The following is a 16,024-nucleotide window of genomic DNA, read 5'->3' as shown; positions in this document are numbered from 1 at the left end:
GTGATTATGATCCACTAATCTAGGATCGTCAATTGTAACTAATGCACCACACTAATAAGGAGGTTGATAATGGGGGAGGCTATGCATGTGCGTGGGTAAGGGGTATATGGAAAGATCTCTGTACCTTTGAACTTTGCTGTGAACCTAAAACTGCCCTAAAAAAATAAAGTTTTCAAAAAAAACCCTATACTGGACATCCAGCTAAATATGGTTAAAAACAAAAACAAAAGCAAATATTAATTCTAGAAAAAACTGTTCAAGAAGAAAAATACAACTATTTGATTCTGAATGTTCTGTTTATAGCTCCACATACTATGGTAGAAGAGGAAAGATAACTGAAAAGCTAAATCCTCGTCTACTTTATGATAAGACAACACTGAGAATATAGAAATAGCAGTTATACACCTACTATGTAGAAGTAAAGATAGAAATGCCAAAAGATACAGCTGAAATAGGAAAGGACTGATAGGAGCCTGCTCCATTTCATTAAAAGCCATTTGTAATATTTGATTTTGTAAAAACACGTGGATGTATTCTTTTGAATTCAACCATATAAAATATAATCCAGATGAAAGAAGTATAGGGAAGAAACAGGATCCTTTAAAATGACTTACAAAGCCTCAAATAGATCATGGAAAGATAATGGAGCCTTACAGTAAAGTTCAGATCATTTAAGGTACAATGCTTCAATTGTTTTAATATATTTTATTATTAACATAGATAGCGACTGACTGACAGCCTTGGTATGGCAAATATTTCCTAAAGACTGTTTTCCTTACTCTGAAAAAAAAAATCTAGTCAGGTGCTTTATCTTCTTTTTAGAAATGTTTTGTGTGTGTGTTAGCGGCGTGGAAGTGGGGATGTTTGGGGGAGTTAACATTTATTTTGCAAAATTATTTTAGTTTGTATGCTTAGATTCAGGCATTTATCCGATTTTGAAAGCCAAACTCCACCTTACCTTTCCAACAGCTGTGTAGTTAATAAGGCGAAGCAATAGGAAGCAAGTCCTACTAAGTATACCTCAGGCTTCACAGACTTAGGAAAACAAGCTTCAGGGAGATGGCGTCTGATCCCCAGACCATCAGACCTCCGAGGAGGAGGATCGCACATCGCACCTCCCTGTGGTACCTGCCCAGAGGCTTTGCAGCTAAACACAGGGCCCTGGCGCATCACCCCGTCTCGGCGGAGCCTGTGTTTTGTTAAGGGAGCCTTACATGTTAACCTCTTCAACCAGACACAGCTGAGAGCCAGGTGCCCTGGCTGCCCGTTTCCTGTCACACCACAAGCTATTAATGACACACGCAGATCTGCTGCCCTTGTCCCCAGCTCGGGCGTCAGCTGGCAGCCTTCTGCCGCTTCCTCGCTCCCGCTGCACTTTTCTTCTGATCCTATTTTATCGACAGCTGCGGTTTACGTGAACACACCAGACTGTTCAGGAACATTCTTGGGAATCACTCTAAACATCACAACCGACCCCCTTTTTTTTTTAAACACAAGTTTTCTATAAAGCTAATCTTGAGTTAAAATTTTACATAAAATATTATGCTGATTTATTTTTGCCAAAATACACTTTTGTTTTTTTATATGAATCATATAAAAAGCTTGCACAGCTTGGCGCCATGGACATCACAAATACTTTTTCCCATTTGTAACACCAGCCACTTTTGATTCCTATTGTGTCACCGATTTTTTTTCTTTTTTTTTCTTATGATTGGCTCCAATTCTTCTGTCAACTCTTTAAAAATTGGGTGTTAACTGCTTTTGCTTTTGTGAGTTAGGGTTAAAAGAGCAGAGAGTGAGGAGGAAGAGGCAAGATTTCACTTTTTAGCATAATAAAAACATGTTAGAATTATGTGTTGTTTTTGTTCTGCACCGTGCTTTTCACAAAACAATTAAATTAAGATATAATGTGAGTTTATATTAAAATAAATGTAGTTTCAGATGTGAGCTCCAAACCATTGCTTTCCATCCAGGGTCTCCTTGCAGTGTGCCTCTCCTCACCTTATGCACTGTCCCTGTAAATATTGTTCATATCAGCCTCTCTCTCAACTCCAGACTTCGCATTTCCAACACTCTGGGTGATTTCTCCTTCTTTTTCCTCTTTCCCACCCAAAGAGTTATTCAAAATCAAGGTTTTAAAATATTAAAAACCTAATATGTTTTCCCCAGACCTGCTTTCTCTCTTATCCTGGTTAACAACTTAAAAGAAGCTAGGGTCCTTCTCTGTTTCCATAGCACCCTGCTCATAATTCTATTAAATAGTCTATTGAGGTTGTCTTTTATGTGTTCATCCACTCCACCTCACCCCCAGTAAGTTAGACCTGCAGAAAGGAATTGTGCTATATTGATCTTCACAGTCCTAGTCCCTAAAAATGTGACTGGTCAATTGACTGAACAGATGCTTCCATTTTCTCCTCTGGGTGGTAAATTCTGAACCATCTACCAGACTAGTTGTCCAAGTTGGAAAAGCAAGCATCGCCCTCTTTTTTCTCTTGCTCTTTATTTCGAGCCCTGCCCTTATACTGCTCCAGGTGTCCTTTGCCTGGGTGCTTGTTCCGAAGAGCCTTCTTTCAGTTCTTCACACCCCCAAACTACCCTCACCCCTGCTGCAAGAGAACTCCCACCAAGAGAGCCTTGCTCTGGCGACTCCCCTGCTTAAGAGCCTCCAACGGCCATCAGACTAAAAAGCACATCCGGGTTTCTCAGCTCCACACATAAAGCTCTCCTTTCTTGGTGGTCTCTGCCAACCTCTCTCTAATCATTTCTTTGCACATTCTAGTCAAACTTTCAGCTCAGAAATCCCAAAACTCTACTTACATCCTAAACACAGAAGCCAGATGGGTGGTGGTGAGGGGAGAGTGGATTAGGAAAGCACCGTCTTCAGCAGCTTTTTGGAAGAGATATTATAGAGATATGACCATTGTTAAACTGTGATGAAATATATGAGGAGCAACATAAAAGCAAGATAGAATTTTTGAGAAAATGTCCAATGGAGGCAATTGCATTTTTGTTTGATAGCTTCCCTCCCCAGTGGCAGGGTGCCCCCTCACCCGATCACTCCTAATGTTAGAACCTTGAGCTGCATCGGCCGTTATACACGTCACATCTCTGGGCCTCACACACTTCTGCCAACATGACTGGCAGACGCTGCCAGACACTGAATAAATTGCTTGCTGGCTGGGAGAACAGGCTACTCGGTATTTGCTCTTTGGTTGTGAGTCTGCACCAGAAACCAGTCTGGCTTCTAATTGGAAATAACAGACAGGGGTAAACCTCACTATGGCAGACATTTATAAAAATAATTGTTGATGAGTAGAAGGAGTTTCTCCAGCTACACTTATACTCACAGGGACTGGACTGATCTTCTCTGAGAATATATTGTCTTGCAGTTGTTTTTTTGTATTTTCATGTAGGCTCAAGTTAAATGATGGTTTTATCTGATGCTTCACGTAGAGGCAATCTGTCTGATAACACTGACCCGCACTAATAATGCTGTGGAACACGGAATCAGATGGCATTTTAGCAAGTGAGTCAGCCAATTTTGCTAGCATGGAAGCAGCCTTAGGGAAATTTTCTTTGACAGGAGATGTTTTTGCATGAAATTTTTATTGTCCCAAGATAATTTTTATTGTTTCATTACTTTAGAATTTGGGCCAGTTAGTCCTCAGGTTAAATCAACTAAGGTCAGAACACACATAGACTCATTTATTTATTCAACTGGTCATTCAATAGTTCTTTGCTGAATTCTCATTCTGCGTTAGGCACTGTGTGTGTGATGGGTAAGACATGGAGTGGAAAAAGCAAGTGTGATCCTGTCCTCAGGGAGCTTACCACAAGGCGCAGAAGACTTAAAATACACAAGAAAACACGTAAAAGATGAAAATAGATAATCTAACATCTAGCACGATTATTTTATTCCTATGTGCAGATCCCTTCTTACTTCCCAGGGTGACAGTTCCAAATTTAACCAATTAAAATATTTAGGCTCTAAACATAATTTTGTCTACTACATTCCCAGATAATAATCTCATCTCTGAAATAAATAAGGGCCCCTGGGCATGACCCCTCTAATCCCTTTCACTGTTTTTCACAATGTATCCATATTTTACTCTCCTTACACTTATTGTTTCAAGAGGAAGAAGTATTCCAGTTCCTCTCCCAGGATTACTCTGTATTGTAAATTCCAACTTTTCAAGATCTCCTGGGGGGCTAATGGCTCCATCTTTGGCTTGGCCTGTAACATGTTCAGTATCTTCCATGCTAAAAAAGGTTCTTTTGTTCTTCTGTTTTGTTTTTAGCTCTTAACTGCCTTAAGCCACTGCTTCACCATGTGATGCTCTAAAAAAAAAAAAAAAAAAGGAGGGGGTGAGTTATAAACTCACCTTCCTGCAGTTAACTTACATCTCAATTCTCTCTGCCCTGGTTTGATTGAAACTCCTCAGTATCATTAGTTTCCTCTCTGAGTGAACATCTGTAGTCTGCACCATGCAATGGCTACTCCCTCCTCTCCTGGCACCATTGCCTCAGTTTCCTTTGGAACCAAACTTTCCTTTACTCTCAGGCTGTGTTTGGTTGGGCTGACCCTGTCCTTAGCATCAAGGGTAGGCCTGTAACCTACACACAAGCAACTCAACCCCAGCCAGGATGACAGGGTTTGTGACCATCATGGGTCCCCAGGAGACCCAGCCAGAACTAACACTGGAGGTGAAGCTGGAGTAAACTCGAAAGAGAAAGCTCTTTATTTTTTTATGGAGTTGGACTTGAATGGATGTAGGCTGGGACCGCTGCAGCTATATTGTCACAAAGAGGTGAAGCCTTTCAAACTAGAGCCAAAACAGGAAGCAAAGCCAAGAAATGAAAAAAGAGAAACTATGTCTGATGGTTGACAGTGCTCCTAAACCCAACCAAATTTAATAATAAAATCAACCTTGACCTTTAAAGTTGTGTCAGTCAATAAATTCCCTTTTGCTTTAAAGAGTTAGGGTTCAGTGGTTGTAATTTGCAACAAAAAGGGCAGTAATTTATAAATCATCAACAAAAATCAGTAGCTAGTAATTGAGAGAACTTATTATTATCTTTTTCAAATACACAATATTCCTGTCTGTTTCCCCATATTTTCCTGATTCTTTCTTTAATTCCCTCTGGTTCCTCTTCATGTGTAGCAATAAATTGTAGAATTTCAGGGTTAGAATGGATAAGAAGTAAAGAAACTAATAATATGTATTGAGATCCTTAGGGAAAGCACATTTTATATGCATAAATAGTTTTTGAATGATACATACATTTCTTGGAAGTATGGAACACTACACTGTTGACTAAAATGCTGTAAAAGAGATATTATATAAAGGTAAAACATTGTAATTTTAGACAGCAAGCTATCATTTCCATCCTGAATGTAAAGAATTGCATATTAATGAGGCATAGAATAAAGGTTTTCTCAGTAATAATGCCTTTGAATGTAGTCTGGAAAAACTGGGAGAATTGTGTTACTGCATTTTTATACTGGCACTTTCTGAAAAGCAATTAGATTGCCTTGCCACTGCAGTTTTTAGAAAGCAAAAGGTTAGAAAATACAATAAAACTGAACATTATTTCCAAAAAAGAACTGAAAGTCAATGCACTGGGAGATATTTGAAATCATATCTAAAAGCAGAATTTATTGCCCTGTGAGTTATGGAAAAGGAAATTGAATTGTGTGTTTTATTTTTAAAACACAAGCACTAAAAAGGTGTTTCCATAGTAACAAGGTCAATATCAGTAGCCATTCCTCACCTTCCTCTTTTCTGATAGTGGGTTTAAAGATCTCTTTCAAATACCACTTTAAAAGTGGTGTGAAAAAGTACAGCTTTTCTGATTGTTCATCTGAATCAAAAATGAGGACAAACACACACAGAGTATTGAATTTCTCATGTTTTATGGATTATAAGCACTTGTGGCTGTCATATTTTCAGAAAGAAGCCTGCCTGCATGCCTGACTATGATGCCAACCCCTGAACATGGGATTTGATTAGCCTGATCGTAAATCTGGACAAACAGAAGTTGTTTGCAGTCTTACTCAAACAAAATTAAAGGCAGCACAGTATTAAAAAACACACTTCTTTAACATCTAAATATTGAAAGAGTTAAGTAAATAATCCCTGTTATTAGAAAAACTGCAAAGACTCAGATAAAATATGATTTTAGAGAAATCTAAAGCCACTAGGGGAAGGCTAGAAAGATACAGGCCACATTTTGTTTATAACAGAAATAAATAGCTCTTTGGCCATAAAATCAATTCATTTAGTGCCACCAGGAAGTGGCCTCTCCTTCCTCTTTCCTTTGTATCAAGAGACACTGCTTCCATGGCAGTCATTTCTATTACCTTATCTTCCCCACTAAACCATGAGCCTGAGAGTTGAGATATTTTCTCTTTGAATTCACAATAGTATCTCACATACATTTTGTATATAAAAGATACTAAGAAAGATAAGTGGAGAATGAATCATGAAAAATAATGATACAACAGTAACCAAAATAACACAAAATCTCTGGTCTATTTTTAGAATGATGTGTCAGTTTAAATGTGTACCCACAATTTTAATCTGTTTAAAACAAAGAGATTCTGGATCTTTGTTCATATAGTCACAACTGCCAAATAATGAATCGGTTGTCTGGCTCCCATACCAATTCCTTCAGAATCTCTGCAGGCGGGGCACCGGCATCAGCATTTTTTAAAGCTACCCAGTTAATTCTAATGTGAAGCCAGAGTTGAAAATCATTGCTTTAAATTGTTCTCCTGGGGCTTAATTAATGATCAATTTATTTACCGCCAACTTTAAGGACTTATTTTTTTTTCCTCAATATTGTCTCCTGGTACTATATTTACCAAATCCACAAGGCCTTTTATTAAATCAAGTGATTTAATCTCTAAAAGCACTTTTTATAATAAAATATTCAATTAAAATAGTTGTCTTATATTATTAAAATATTTAACCTACAGTTATTTACTGTATTCTGTTCAATATACTTATTAGCTTTATGTTTGCTGTGAATTCAGCTTTTTAAAATTAGAACTGAATATAGTACCAAGATAATAGATGACAAATTAATGTTAGTAGAAGTTAACAATTGCTTTTGTGCTTTTATGCTTACCTTCCCCAGGCCTATCATGCCTTTTACACCCTTCTCTATCTGGGAAAAATTCATATTCTTCTTTCAAAACATCCAGATCATGTCTCTCTTCCTCCAGGAAACCCTCCCTGATTCAGACATTAAACACTCCGTGATTTGGCACTGCCACTGCCGCTTGTTTATGCTTCTGTTTTGCACTCCTCATACTGTACTGTCACTTCCTTTTTCTCTTTTTTGTTTTTAAATAAGCCCCATCTCCAAACTTGACTGTGAACAACTTGCATAGGTGCTGACTTACATCTCTGCTCTTTGCCTCCCAGGGCCCAGCAATAGGAATTGGGCATTGCTTACAAATTAATAGGTATTCAATAAGTGTTCAGTAAATGAAAGGATAATGGCCACAGTGGAAAGAGCCTAGTGCATTTCCAAAACACTATTGCCATGGACTGAATTCTGTCCCTCCACAAAATTCATATGTTGAATCCCTAACCCCCAGTGTGATGGTATCTGGAGATGGGGACTTAGGGAGATAATTAGGTTTAGAGGTGGTCATGAGGGCAGGTCATTCTTGATGGGATTAGTGCCCTTGTTAGGAGAGACACTAGAGAGCTTGCTGTCTTTCCCTGCCTAGAGGACACACAGGAGGGCAGCTTTCTGAAAGCCAGCAACATATCCCCCTCACCAGAACCCAACCATGCTGGTATCTGCAGAAGGAGATAAAAATAAAATTTCTCTTGTTTAAGCCACCCAGTCTATAGCATTTTATTCCAGCAGCCCAAGCTGACTAATACAATTATGAGCTGGGATTATCTGAGGAGAACATTAATATAAACATAGAGATATGTATGCTTTTTCCTTTCACCTAAATTCTTTAAGAAATAGTTTTTACAAGGTAAAGTCAGTATCAAATACAGAGAGACTAGCTTCTTCATACTTCCTTCCAAATAAATTTGAGGCACTATTGTTAGTATTTTCCTGAGAGACTAAAAGCCTGACATAAACATCTGCCGTTGAAAATGAAGTGATTTGGAGGGACGGCAATTAATCAACAGAAAAAAAAAAGAAGTCACCCTGGGGAATGCATTATCAATGACAGCTATTTATCAGGTTTCCTTCTTATCCCTCACAGATAACATTCATCGAACACCCAGTGTATTCCTTGCATTGTGCTAGACATGTCTTAATTTTATTTTATCTCTAAGGTCTCATGGGAATTCCATAATGTATTATTTATGTATTTGTTTATTCAACAAATATTTATTGTGTATTGTGGGAATCCAATTTTGTATTTAAAGCCGATTTAAGCTAGTTCCTTTCCAGCCTTCTCTTGGAACCAAAGATATAAACTACCCAGTCCTTCTCTGGCGAAACTGTTTTGTAATGAAAGCACTAGCGATCGTGTAGCTTCGACCAGCAATACTCATACTCTGAATGATGCATAAGTAACATTTTTTAAATTTGAGGAACCAATACCAGGTTGCCAACTTTTTTATTTGGCCAAATAATGACATTAAAAACAAACAAAAATACCACTATCAGCTATCACCGTCATTCACAAATGACGCAGCATTTTAACACAAAGTAATCATATAATCTTAGTAAAAGGGTAGTTTCAAAGTGACTATACTTCATTTCATGGAGAAAAACATCCACTATCTTCATTTAGTCTCTTCATTTCAGCCTAGACTGGTGAACCTTTGTTAAGAACAAATCAATGTCTAAGGTAGACATAGAAATTTCTGCCAATTATGACTTTTCCTCCTGAGAGCTCTATTTTGTTCCTGTTTCTTACTATTCCAAATCCCTTCCTTATTCCAATTCTTAGGGCTGGCCATTATATCAGTAAGTAGACTCAGTTTAATCTCATCAGCTACGCAGGGTCCAGCTGGAAAGAAAGTGCATATCTGCTTAGATAGAATTCTTTTCCCTCATTTTGTCAAAAACTGAAGAAAAATGATGCTTCTGATACCATGACTACCTTATACTTCAGCAGGTATAATATGTCATGTAAATTATCTACGTGAAGGCTATAAAATGAAGACCAACCAATACAATAACAAAGCTTACATGTATGGACCCAAGGAAACGACTCTTGCCATTACAATTCCAAGAATCACAGTTGTTAAAACTGTAGAAATAAGAGAGATCTACAAAAGAAAAAGTAAAGATATTGTCAATTTAGAACAGAGATTATTTTTTGCAAATATTAGGTGTTTCTCTTTTTATTTGAGGGAACTTCTGTACAGTTTTTAAATGTAATCCCTTAGTACTTTATTCTTATAGACTGGGGTTGTTCAAATGAAGCATGAAACTTCACCCAACCATCGTTTTAGCTTCTCCCCCTTCCCCACAGGAGAACATGTGTCATGCACGACTATTGTAATCTTGCAACATGGCTTTAAGTATTTCTAGTGTCTTCCTGTGTAGAAGACAGAACTGGTGATTTCAGTTCATGAAAGTAAAAGTGATGTTATGTTTTCTTCTCTGTTTTCAAATACCATAGTGCTGACTGGTGTTGACTTAGTGTTGACCGGTGCTTTTTTCTTCTATATCTTTTCATCTCCCTTCCAATGCAACACCTGCACACCCGCCCACTCACACACATTTTTGGGGCACCTCTGCCTTTTCCTTTCTGCTGTCTAGCTCCATTAGTTCATTTTTTTCCTATGTGGTTTTGCCCTTTGGTCTGGACTTCTCATCCTCTTTGCACCTTCCTTTCTCTTCTGTCACTACTTCAACTGGTTAAAATATAAACCAGTCTGTGAGTGTAATGGGTTCTGGGCACTCATTACATTAGAGTTGTGCTGCTGCTCTTAATTTTGTCAGAGATAAGCACAATTGAGACATTTTTCTCCGATTCTAGAAATACATAAATATATATAAACAACATATATACATATAAATGGAATATATATCAAGTTGCTTTTATTTTCTTTTGGTTGTCATTAACCTTGTTTTCTGGATTGTTAGTTCTTAACTAGAAAGAAGGTTCTACTATGAGTCCTCTAATCTACTGAGGAACAGAGGTATTAAGTAAAATTCCCAAGGTCACACAGCTAGAAAGTGGTGGGGGAGGGGCGCAACTCAAATACAAGCAGCCTGACTCCACCTCAAGGCCCCCTGATGACTCTGCTTTGCTCACTGAAAAACTATTCAGATATTTCCATATGACACTTTTAAAGGACATTTAGGGAAAAAATGTTCAGGTATTAATAATATAACAATGTTTGCTTTCTTTCCATTAATGCTTTGCCTTCTGCTCTCTGAAGGTAACATTTATGTCTGCTCTGAACATGTAAAATGAGAAATAGTTCAGCCATTTCAGATAATTCACATACACACACCCATAAAACCCTTTTGAGACACTCTTGTTTCTTTCTGGATGCCTGTGAGAAGGACGGCAGAGTGGTCAGGAGTATCATCTCCATTCTCAGCTCTACCTGGACAGAGGGGCTTAAGAACAGGATACACCCCGAATACCACACGGAGAGACAAAATTCAATCAACTGTTGAATTTTCAAATTAGAAGTATATGAACAGCTCTTTAAAAAAAATTTTTTTTCAGAATGCTCTGCATAATGTAGATACAATACCAGTAATGTTTTGGGTAAAATACAAACATTCCTTGAGAGGGAGTAACTAAAATGGAGGCAGAGGTTAATCTATGCAGATGAGCATATATGATGAGCTGAGTGATTATTTGGGTGGTTTTGTGAAGAATAAACCATCATTTCACTTCAGCAATACGACTCATAAATATTGGCCCAAGTTTCAACAATTAATCAATCAACACACTGGCATTTAAATTCACTGGTTGAATTTAAACAATGTAATTGTAATTGTTTAATTAAACAACAAACAATGTAATTTACAAAACATTTTAAGCCAATGAATGATTCATCCTTACTTCTTAAAGTTTAGTTTTAAATGGTTTAAACTATCTATAAAAATGATAGAACATTGATGAAACTAGACTTGGTGTATGGCTCTTTATATATTTAAAATTTAAGGTGTGCTGTCTGATGTCAGAGTTATCTACTTTAAAAAGGAAAAGAAAGGATGTATTTATTTCATGGTCATCAGCTATTTAACCATCAGTTCCCCAAAATAAGATAAAAAGTCAAGTACAGTTTACTCTAGTATAATTGTAAGTAAACTAGAAGAGACAACAGATGAATACTGAAATTAAGGACTTAACTATAAAGAAATTGGCTATATAGACAGTAGTTTAACAACAAATTAATGCAGGTAAACATGTGCATTTCTGTGCCTATTTAAAATGTAAAAATTACCTTTCCAAGCTTTGCTATATCTCGATACAAAGACAAAGGCAGAGTAAAGGCAACTGTGGCGAGTATAATAATGAAGTGACGGCCAATAAATAAATTTTCAGGATCAATTGAAACACAATAAATATATTTATAGGCATGAATAACACACCAGTGACACAAGTAAATAACCAAACATTTCATTATAAAAATGACTTAAGAATCATTAAATGTTACCTAAATGATGAAGTTTTAAATTCCATAAAACCATGTAAAAATGGAAATAATTCACAAAAATGCAAATACAAATACATTCAGTAAGTTAAAGGTGAATCCATAGTTTCAAATAATATTATAACATTTTGCATTCAAATTATTTTAATAGTCTTCGAACCAGTTTTCCTGCTTCTACTTTCCTTTGTCCCCTTAAGAACTAGAGAGATCCTTTTCAAAAGCAAAAACATTATGTCATTCCTTGTCCAAAATTGTCCAATGTCAAAACCCTTCATTTAGAAAGTGAGTTGTACAAAGACAGGCATGTTCTGAGGCATTTTTTTTAAACTTCCGTTTAAAAAAACGTCCCAGGAAGACTTGAAAAGTAAAATGTAAAATTTCAGAAATCAAGATTTAGATAAAAATATTCTCTCTATTTTATCCTTTTGTTGAGAAATAAGTTATTTCTCTGAAGGAGAGTAGACAGAAGCAACTTATTGGTTAGAGAAGTCGTAAGCAAGCACCTAAGACCTGGTATACACCACACACACTTAGCTGTTCTTAACGAGTGAATAAGTGTGTGTGTGTGTGTGTGTGTGTGTGTGTGTGTGTGTGATCAAATACAAAGGTTGTAAACATAAAATAAAACACACTTACAAGGATTTATATATTGAAAGCTGTCCTAATCACAGTATTCCCTTCAAGAGCTATGTATCTATTTCAATGGAGACACCATTGTTTAAATTTTTTCGCTCATGTTTAAGTCCTTCAGATATTGTCATTCTATTTTTGAAATGTCCTCAGCAGTATCAAGTCTTTGTGCATTAATTTCTGCAAAGTCTAAAGATTGTAGAAGCTAAGTTTGTCAAATAAAGGAGTGAGTGTGGCTAAAGCAAAGGGAGCTATTATTCTGAAAAGTGAGACTAATTTTCTTATATGGCTAATTAACTTACAAGGATGTTCCAAGAGAGGAATTTCAAAATGGCATGTTACACACACACACACACACACACACACACACACACATACACCAAAATGGAATAATTAATCATGAATATTTGTTTAACTCAGTCGTAACTCAACAATCATCACAAAACTGTGACTCAAAACAGTAAAACAGGAGGTTCAAGTTCCAAAAACCTTGAACTATTTACATATTTCTGGTGAATTAAATGATTTGTATATCTGTTTCTATTTACCTCTTCAAACCATGTGCTCTACAAATACGTTCGGTAGAAAATATATTTCCTTTACTGGGAAAATTGTAAGTCCTAGAAAAACACTGAACTAGAATGCTGTGAACAGCATGGAGGAGGAGCCTAGTAACAGACTCTCCATTAACATAAAGGACTTTTTTTGTTAATGGTCCAACGAAGAGGTCTATTACTTAGACCAATCGGCTAACAAAAATGCACCTGAATTTTTAAAAATATTTAAACAATAGTACAAAAAATTGAACTGTGAAACTTTTGAAAAATTTCAAAATCATGTAAACATACTACTTATGCCAATGTTTCTCATTACTTTGATTTGTGTCAAGAATCATGGATTTGGTTATCTGAGCAAAATAAAAGCCTTTGCCCACTTGCCAGTCTAAGACATTGGTGATGTATTTCAGAGGGAAAAAAAAAAGCTTTGATAAGGATTTCATCTACTTCTAAAAAATACTTTGGCATCATATTATTCTTTATGAAATATAAAAACAAAACATACATACAAAAATATCACATTCAACAATGACGAAGAAACTGTAACAAGAATAAACTGTTTTTGCTCTGTGACCTACTTTTTAAAAGTTACTTTTGATGATTATAAATTAGCAAACAGAAAAGAGGTTTCAAATAACCCTTTAGCCTTAGCTAGGATGCTTTATTTCTGTGAGTATATATTCATATGTTATTTGTAAAATTAAAAATCAATAAAAATTAATGACTACAATGTTTCCTTGGGGGAAATTTTAGTTAACTGTGGTATAGTTTCACTCTACGGTAGATATTATCCAGGACTGAAGTGCAATTCAAGCAAGTAGGGTAGATGTCAATGTTTTAATATGAGAGTGTGTCCCTAATACACTACTGTGAGAAAGCAGCACTAATAGAACAAGATGCATAGTGTCATCTTATTCATGTGAATATCTGAAGTTACGTGCATTCTTAAACTCTGAAAGTATACATGAAAAAGGACAGAAGGAAGGAAGCTGATGGAAAGATTGTCCCTACCTGGTTGTCCCAAGAGAAAGAGATTATGACTATCTTCTCTATTTTGCTTGTCTGTGTTTTCTAATATTTTCCTAATAAATAAATACGTATTACTTCTCAAACAAGACAATAAAGTGATAAAGAGTTTCTTTTTCTAAATTAAAACATGCTCCTTTGACAAACTAAAAAATATCCAAAGAAACAAAAATCCTATGTATCCCACAATTCAAAGATAAGGGCAGTTTACATGTGAATATGTTTTTTCTTATGTCTTCCTTCCTTCCTTATGGAAATGGAAACACATAATTTCAATCATATTGCAAACACGGTCTTTTGGTCTCCTTATCTTTCCTTAGCACTGTATCTATTTACATGATCCCAGTTTATGAAACATGAATTGGACTTTGGGGCCAGGACAGAAGTTGCAGCTAACAGCTAACAGAGCTGGGGAGGCCTACTAGATCTTAGGTACTGTCTGCATTATCACTTTTATTTCACATAATAAGTCTACAAAGAAGGTGATACTCTAATTCATAATTTAGAGCTAAAGAGACTAGAACTCAGAGAGGGCATTAATCTTCTCCAGTAGTGGGTCTGCGATTTGAAGGTCAAGCCTCTCTGACTTCAGTTTCCACTAATCCCTGTGAATAGAATAGGTGCAGTTTCTAGTTTCATGTTTTGTTTTATTTTGTTTTGCATGTGTCTCTAGAATGAGGGATTCAAGCACTTAGAGGAAAGGTGTTTTTGTGTCGGCTTTAACTATAATAACAACCATAGTGTTAGATCACTATGAAATGGTTTGGATGAGAAGCTCTTCAAGGCAAAAAGCCTCATGATCTTGGAATTATTGCAATAGCCATGATATGGCGAGTCAAACAGGGAATGGGGTTGTGGCACACTTGAAAAGGTCTGCTTGAAATGTCATAGCGGCTTTTTCATAATCGTGAATTGGAAACAACCAATGTCCCTTAACTGGGCAGTAGAGAAGGTGCTGTGCAAAATAAAGGGAGGGAGTGAACTGTTGGGAAACCCCAAAATGTAGATGACTCTCAAATGCACTATACCAAGTGAAAGAAGCTGGATTCAAAAGGCTGTGTACGAGGCCATTTATTTGGCATTCTGGGAAAAGCCAAACTAGGGAAACAAATCAAGTCAGAGGTTTCTAGAGGGAGGGTTTGACTACAACGGGGAACAGGGAAAGTTTTGTGGGGGTTGATGGGATTGCTCTGTATTTTGATTATGGCTGTGGTTATGTGACTATTTGCACTTGTCAAAACTCACAGGATTAGCCATTAAAGCGTTGATTTTACTATATGAAATTAAATTTTAATGCAAATAAGGGGGGAAGGTCACTAAGAAATAGTGTCTGCTTAAATAAGTTAAATGCTTATTTAAGAATAGTGTAGTAAAAACCATACATGAAAAAATGTTATTACACAGTGTTGGTGATATGCAGTGTAAGATACTTAAATTATAAAGGATTCTAGGTTATATGAATATGTGCTTTGACCAGATATATAAGAACTGAACTATACAGAAAAGTAGGTTAATATTTTAGGATAGACTGGATTGTGGATATCACCAGATATTCAGTCATCTGCCTCCTCCATGTGCAAATATTTCACTCATATATTATTATGAACCACATTAACTCTGAATAATTATATAAAATAAATATATTGACTTACCTCCTGGGATTCTTTGGAAAACTTTGCTCAAAGTATCTCCAGTTATTATGTTGTAACTTATCATAGCTAAAAACATAATTAACAAAATACAGTCACCAACGAACCATTGTAGATTTCATCTTGAATATTTTGAAAGTAATATTACTTTGCAATTATTGACATAATTCTACTACTTTCAAATACATATTGATTACAAAAATGTACAAGTTTAAAAATAACTAGACAGCAGACTTAAAGGAGGATATCAATTTGTATTACAAAAAGATCTTCACTTTACAAATTGATTCTTTCCAGAGTATCTTTAAATAATAGTGAGTTTTGGTGGTCATTTAAAATTCACTTGGTTTTAAAGTTATTAAAGTACAGTTTCCAAGTACTTTTTAAAATTTTATTAAGGTATCATTATCATTGCTATACAGTCTTATGTTGGTTTCAAATACAAAACACGGTGGTTCAACAGTTACCTGTATTATCAAATCCTCACCCCCTCAGTTGGTCGCTATGTATCAATGTAGTAAGATGTTACAAAATCATTAACTGTATTCTC

The 16,024-nt window shown here is 36.1% G+C and overlaps 1 protein-coding gene across 1 annotated transcript in view; it reads right to left on the bottom strand.

Moving 5' to 3' along the window:
• The window catches only part of SLC38A11 (solute carrier family 38 member 11), a 53,739-nt gene that overhangs the window by 25,218 nt on the left and 12,497 nt on the right, over positions 1 to 16,024 (bottom strand). Inside the window, exons 5-7 of the mRNA XM_036884340.2 lie at positions 15,478 to 15,543; positions 11,403 to 11,509; positions 9,178 to 9,257 (exon numbers count right to left, since the gene is read on the bottom strand). Of these exons, the coding sequence (XP_036740235.1) occupies positions 9,178 to 9,257; positions 11,403 to 11,509; positions 15,478 to 15,543 (253 nt within the window). The remainder of the gene's footprint in view (positions 1 to 9,177; positions 9,258 to 11,402; positions 11,510 to 15,477; positions 15,544 to 16,024) is intronic.

The sequence above is a fragment of the Manis pentadactyla genome, chromosome 8 (assembly GCF_030020395.1).
Source record: "Manis pentadactyla isolate mManPen7 chromosome 8, mManPen7.hap1, whole genome shotgun sequence".
NCBI classification, from domain to species: domain Eukaryota; kingdom Metazoa; phylum Chordata; class Mammalia; order Pholidota; family Manidae; genus Manis; species Manis pentadactyla.
This window is presented reverse-complemented; position numbering and strand designations above follow the sequence as displayed.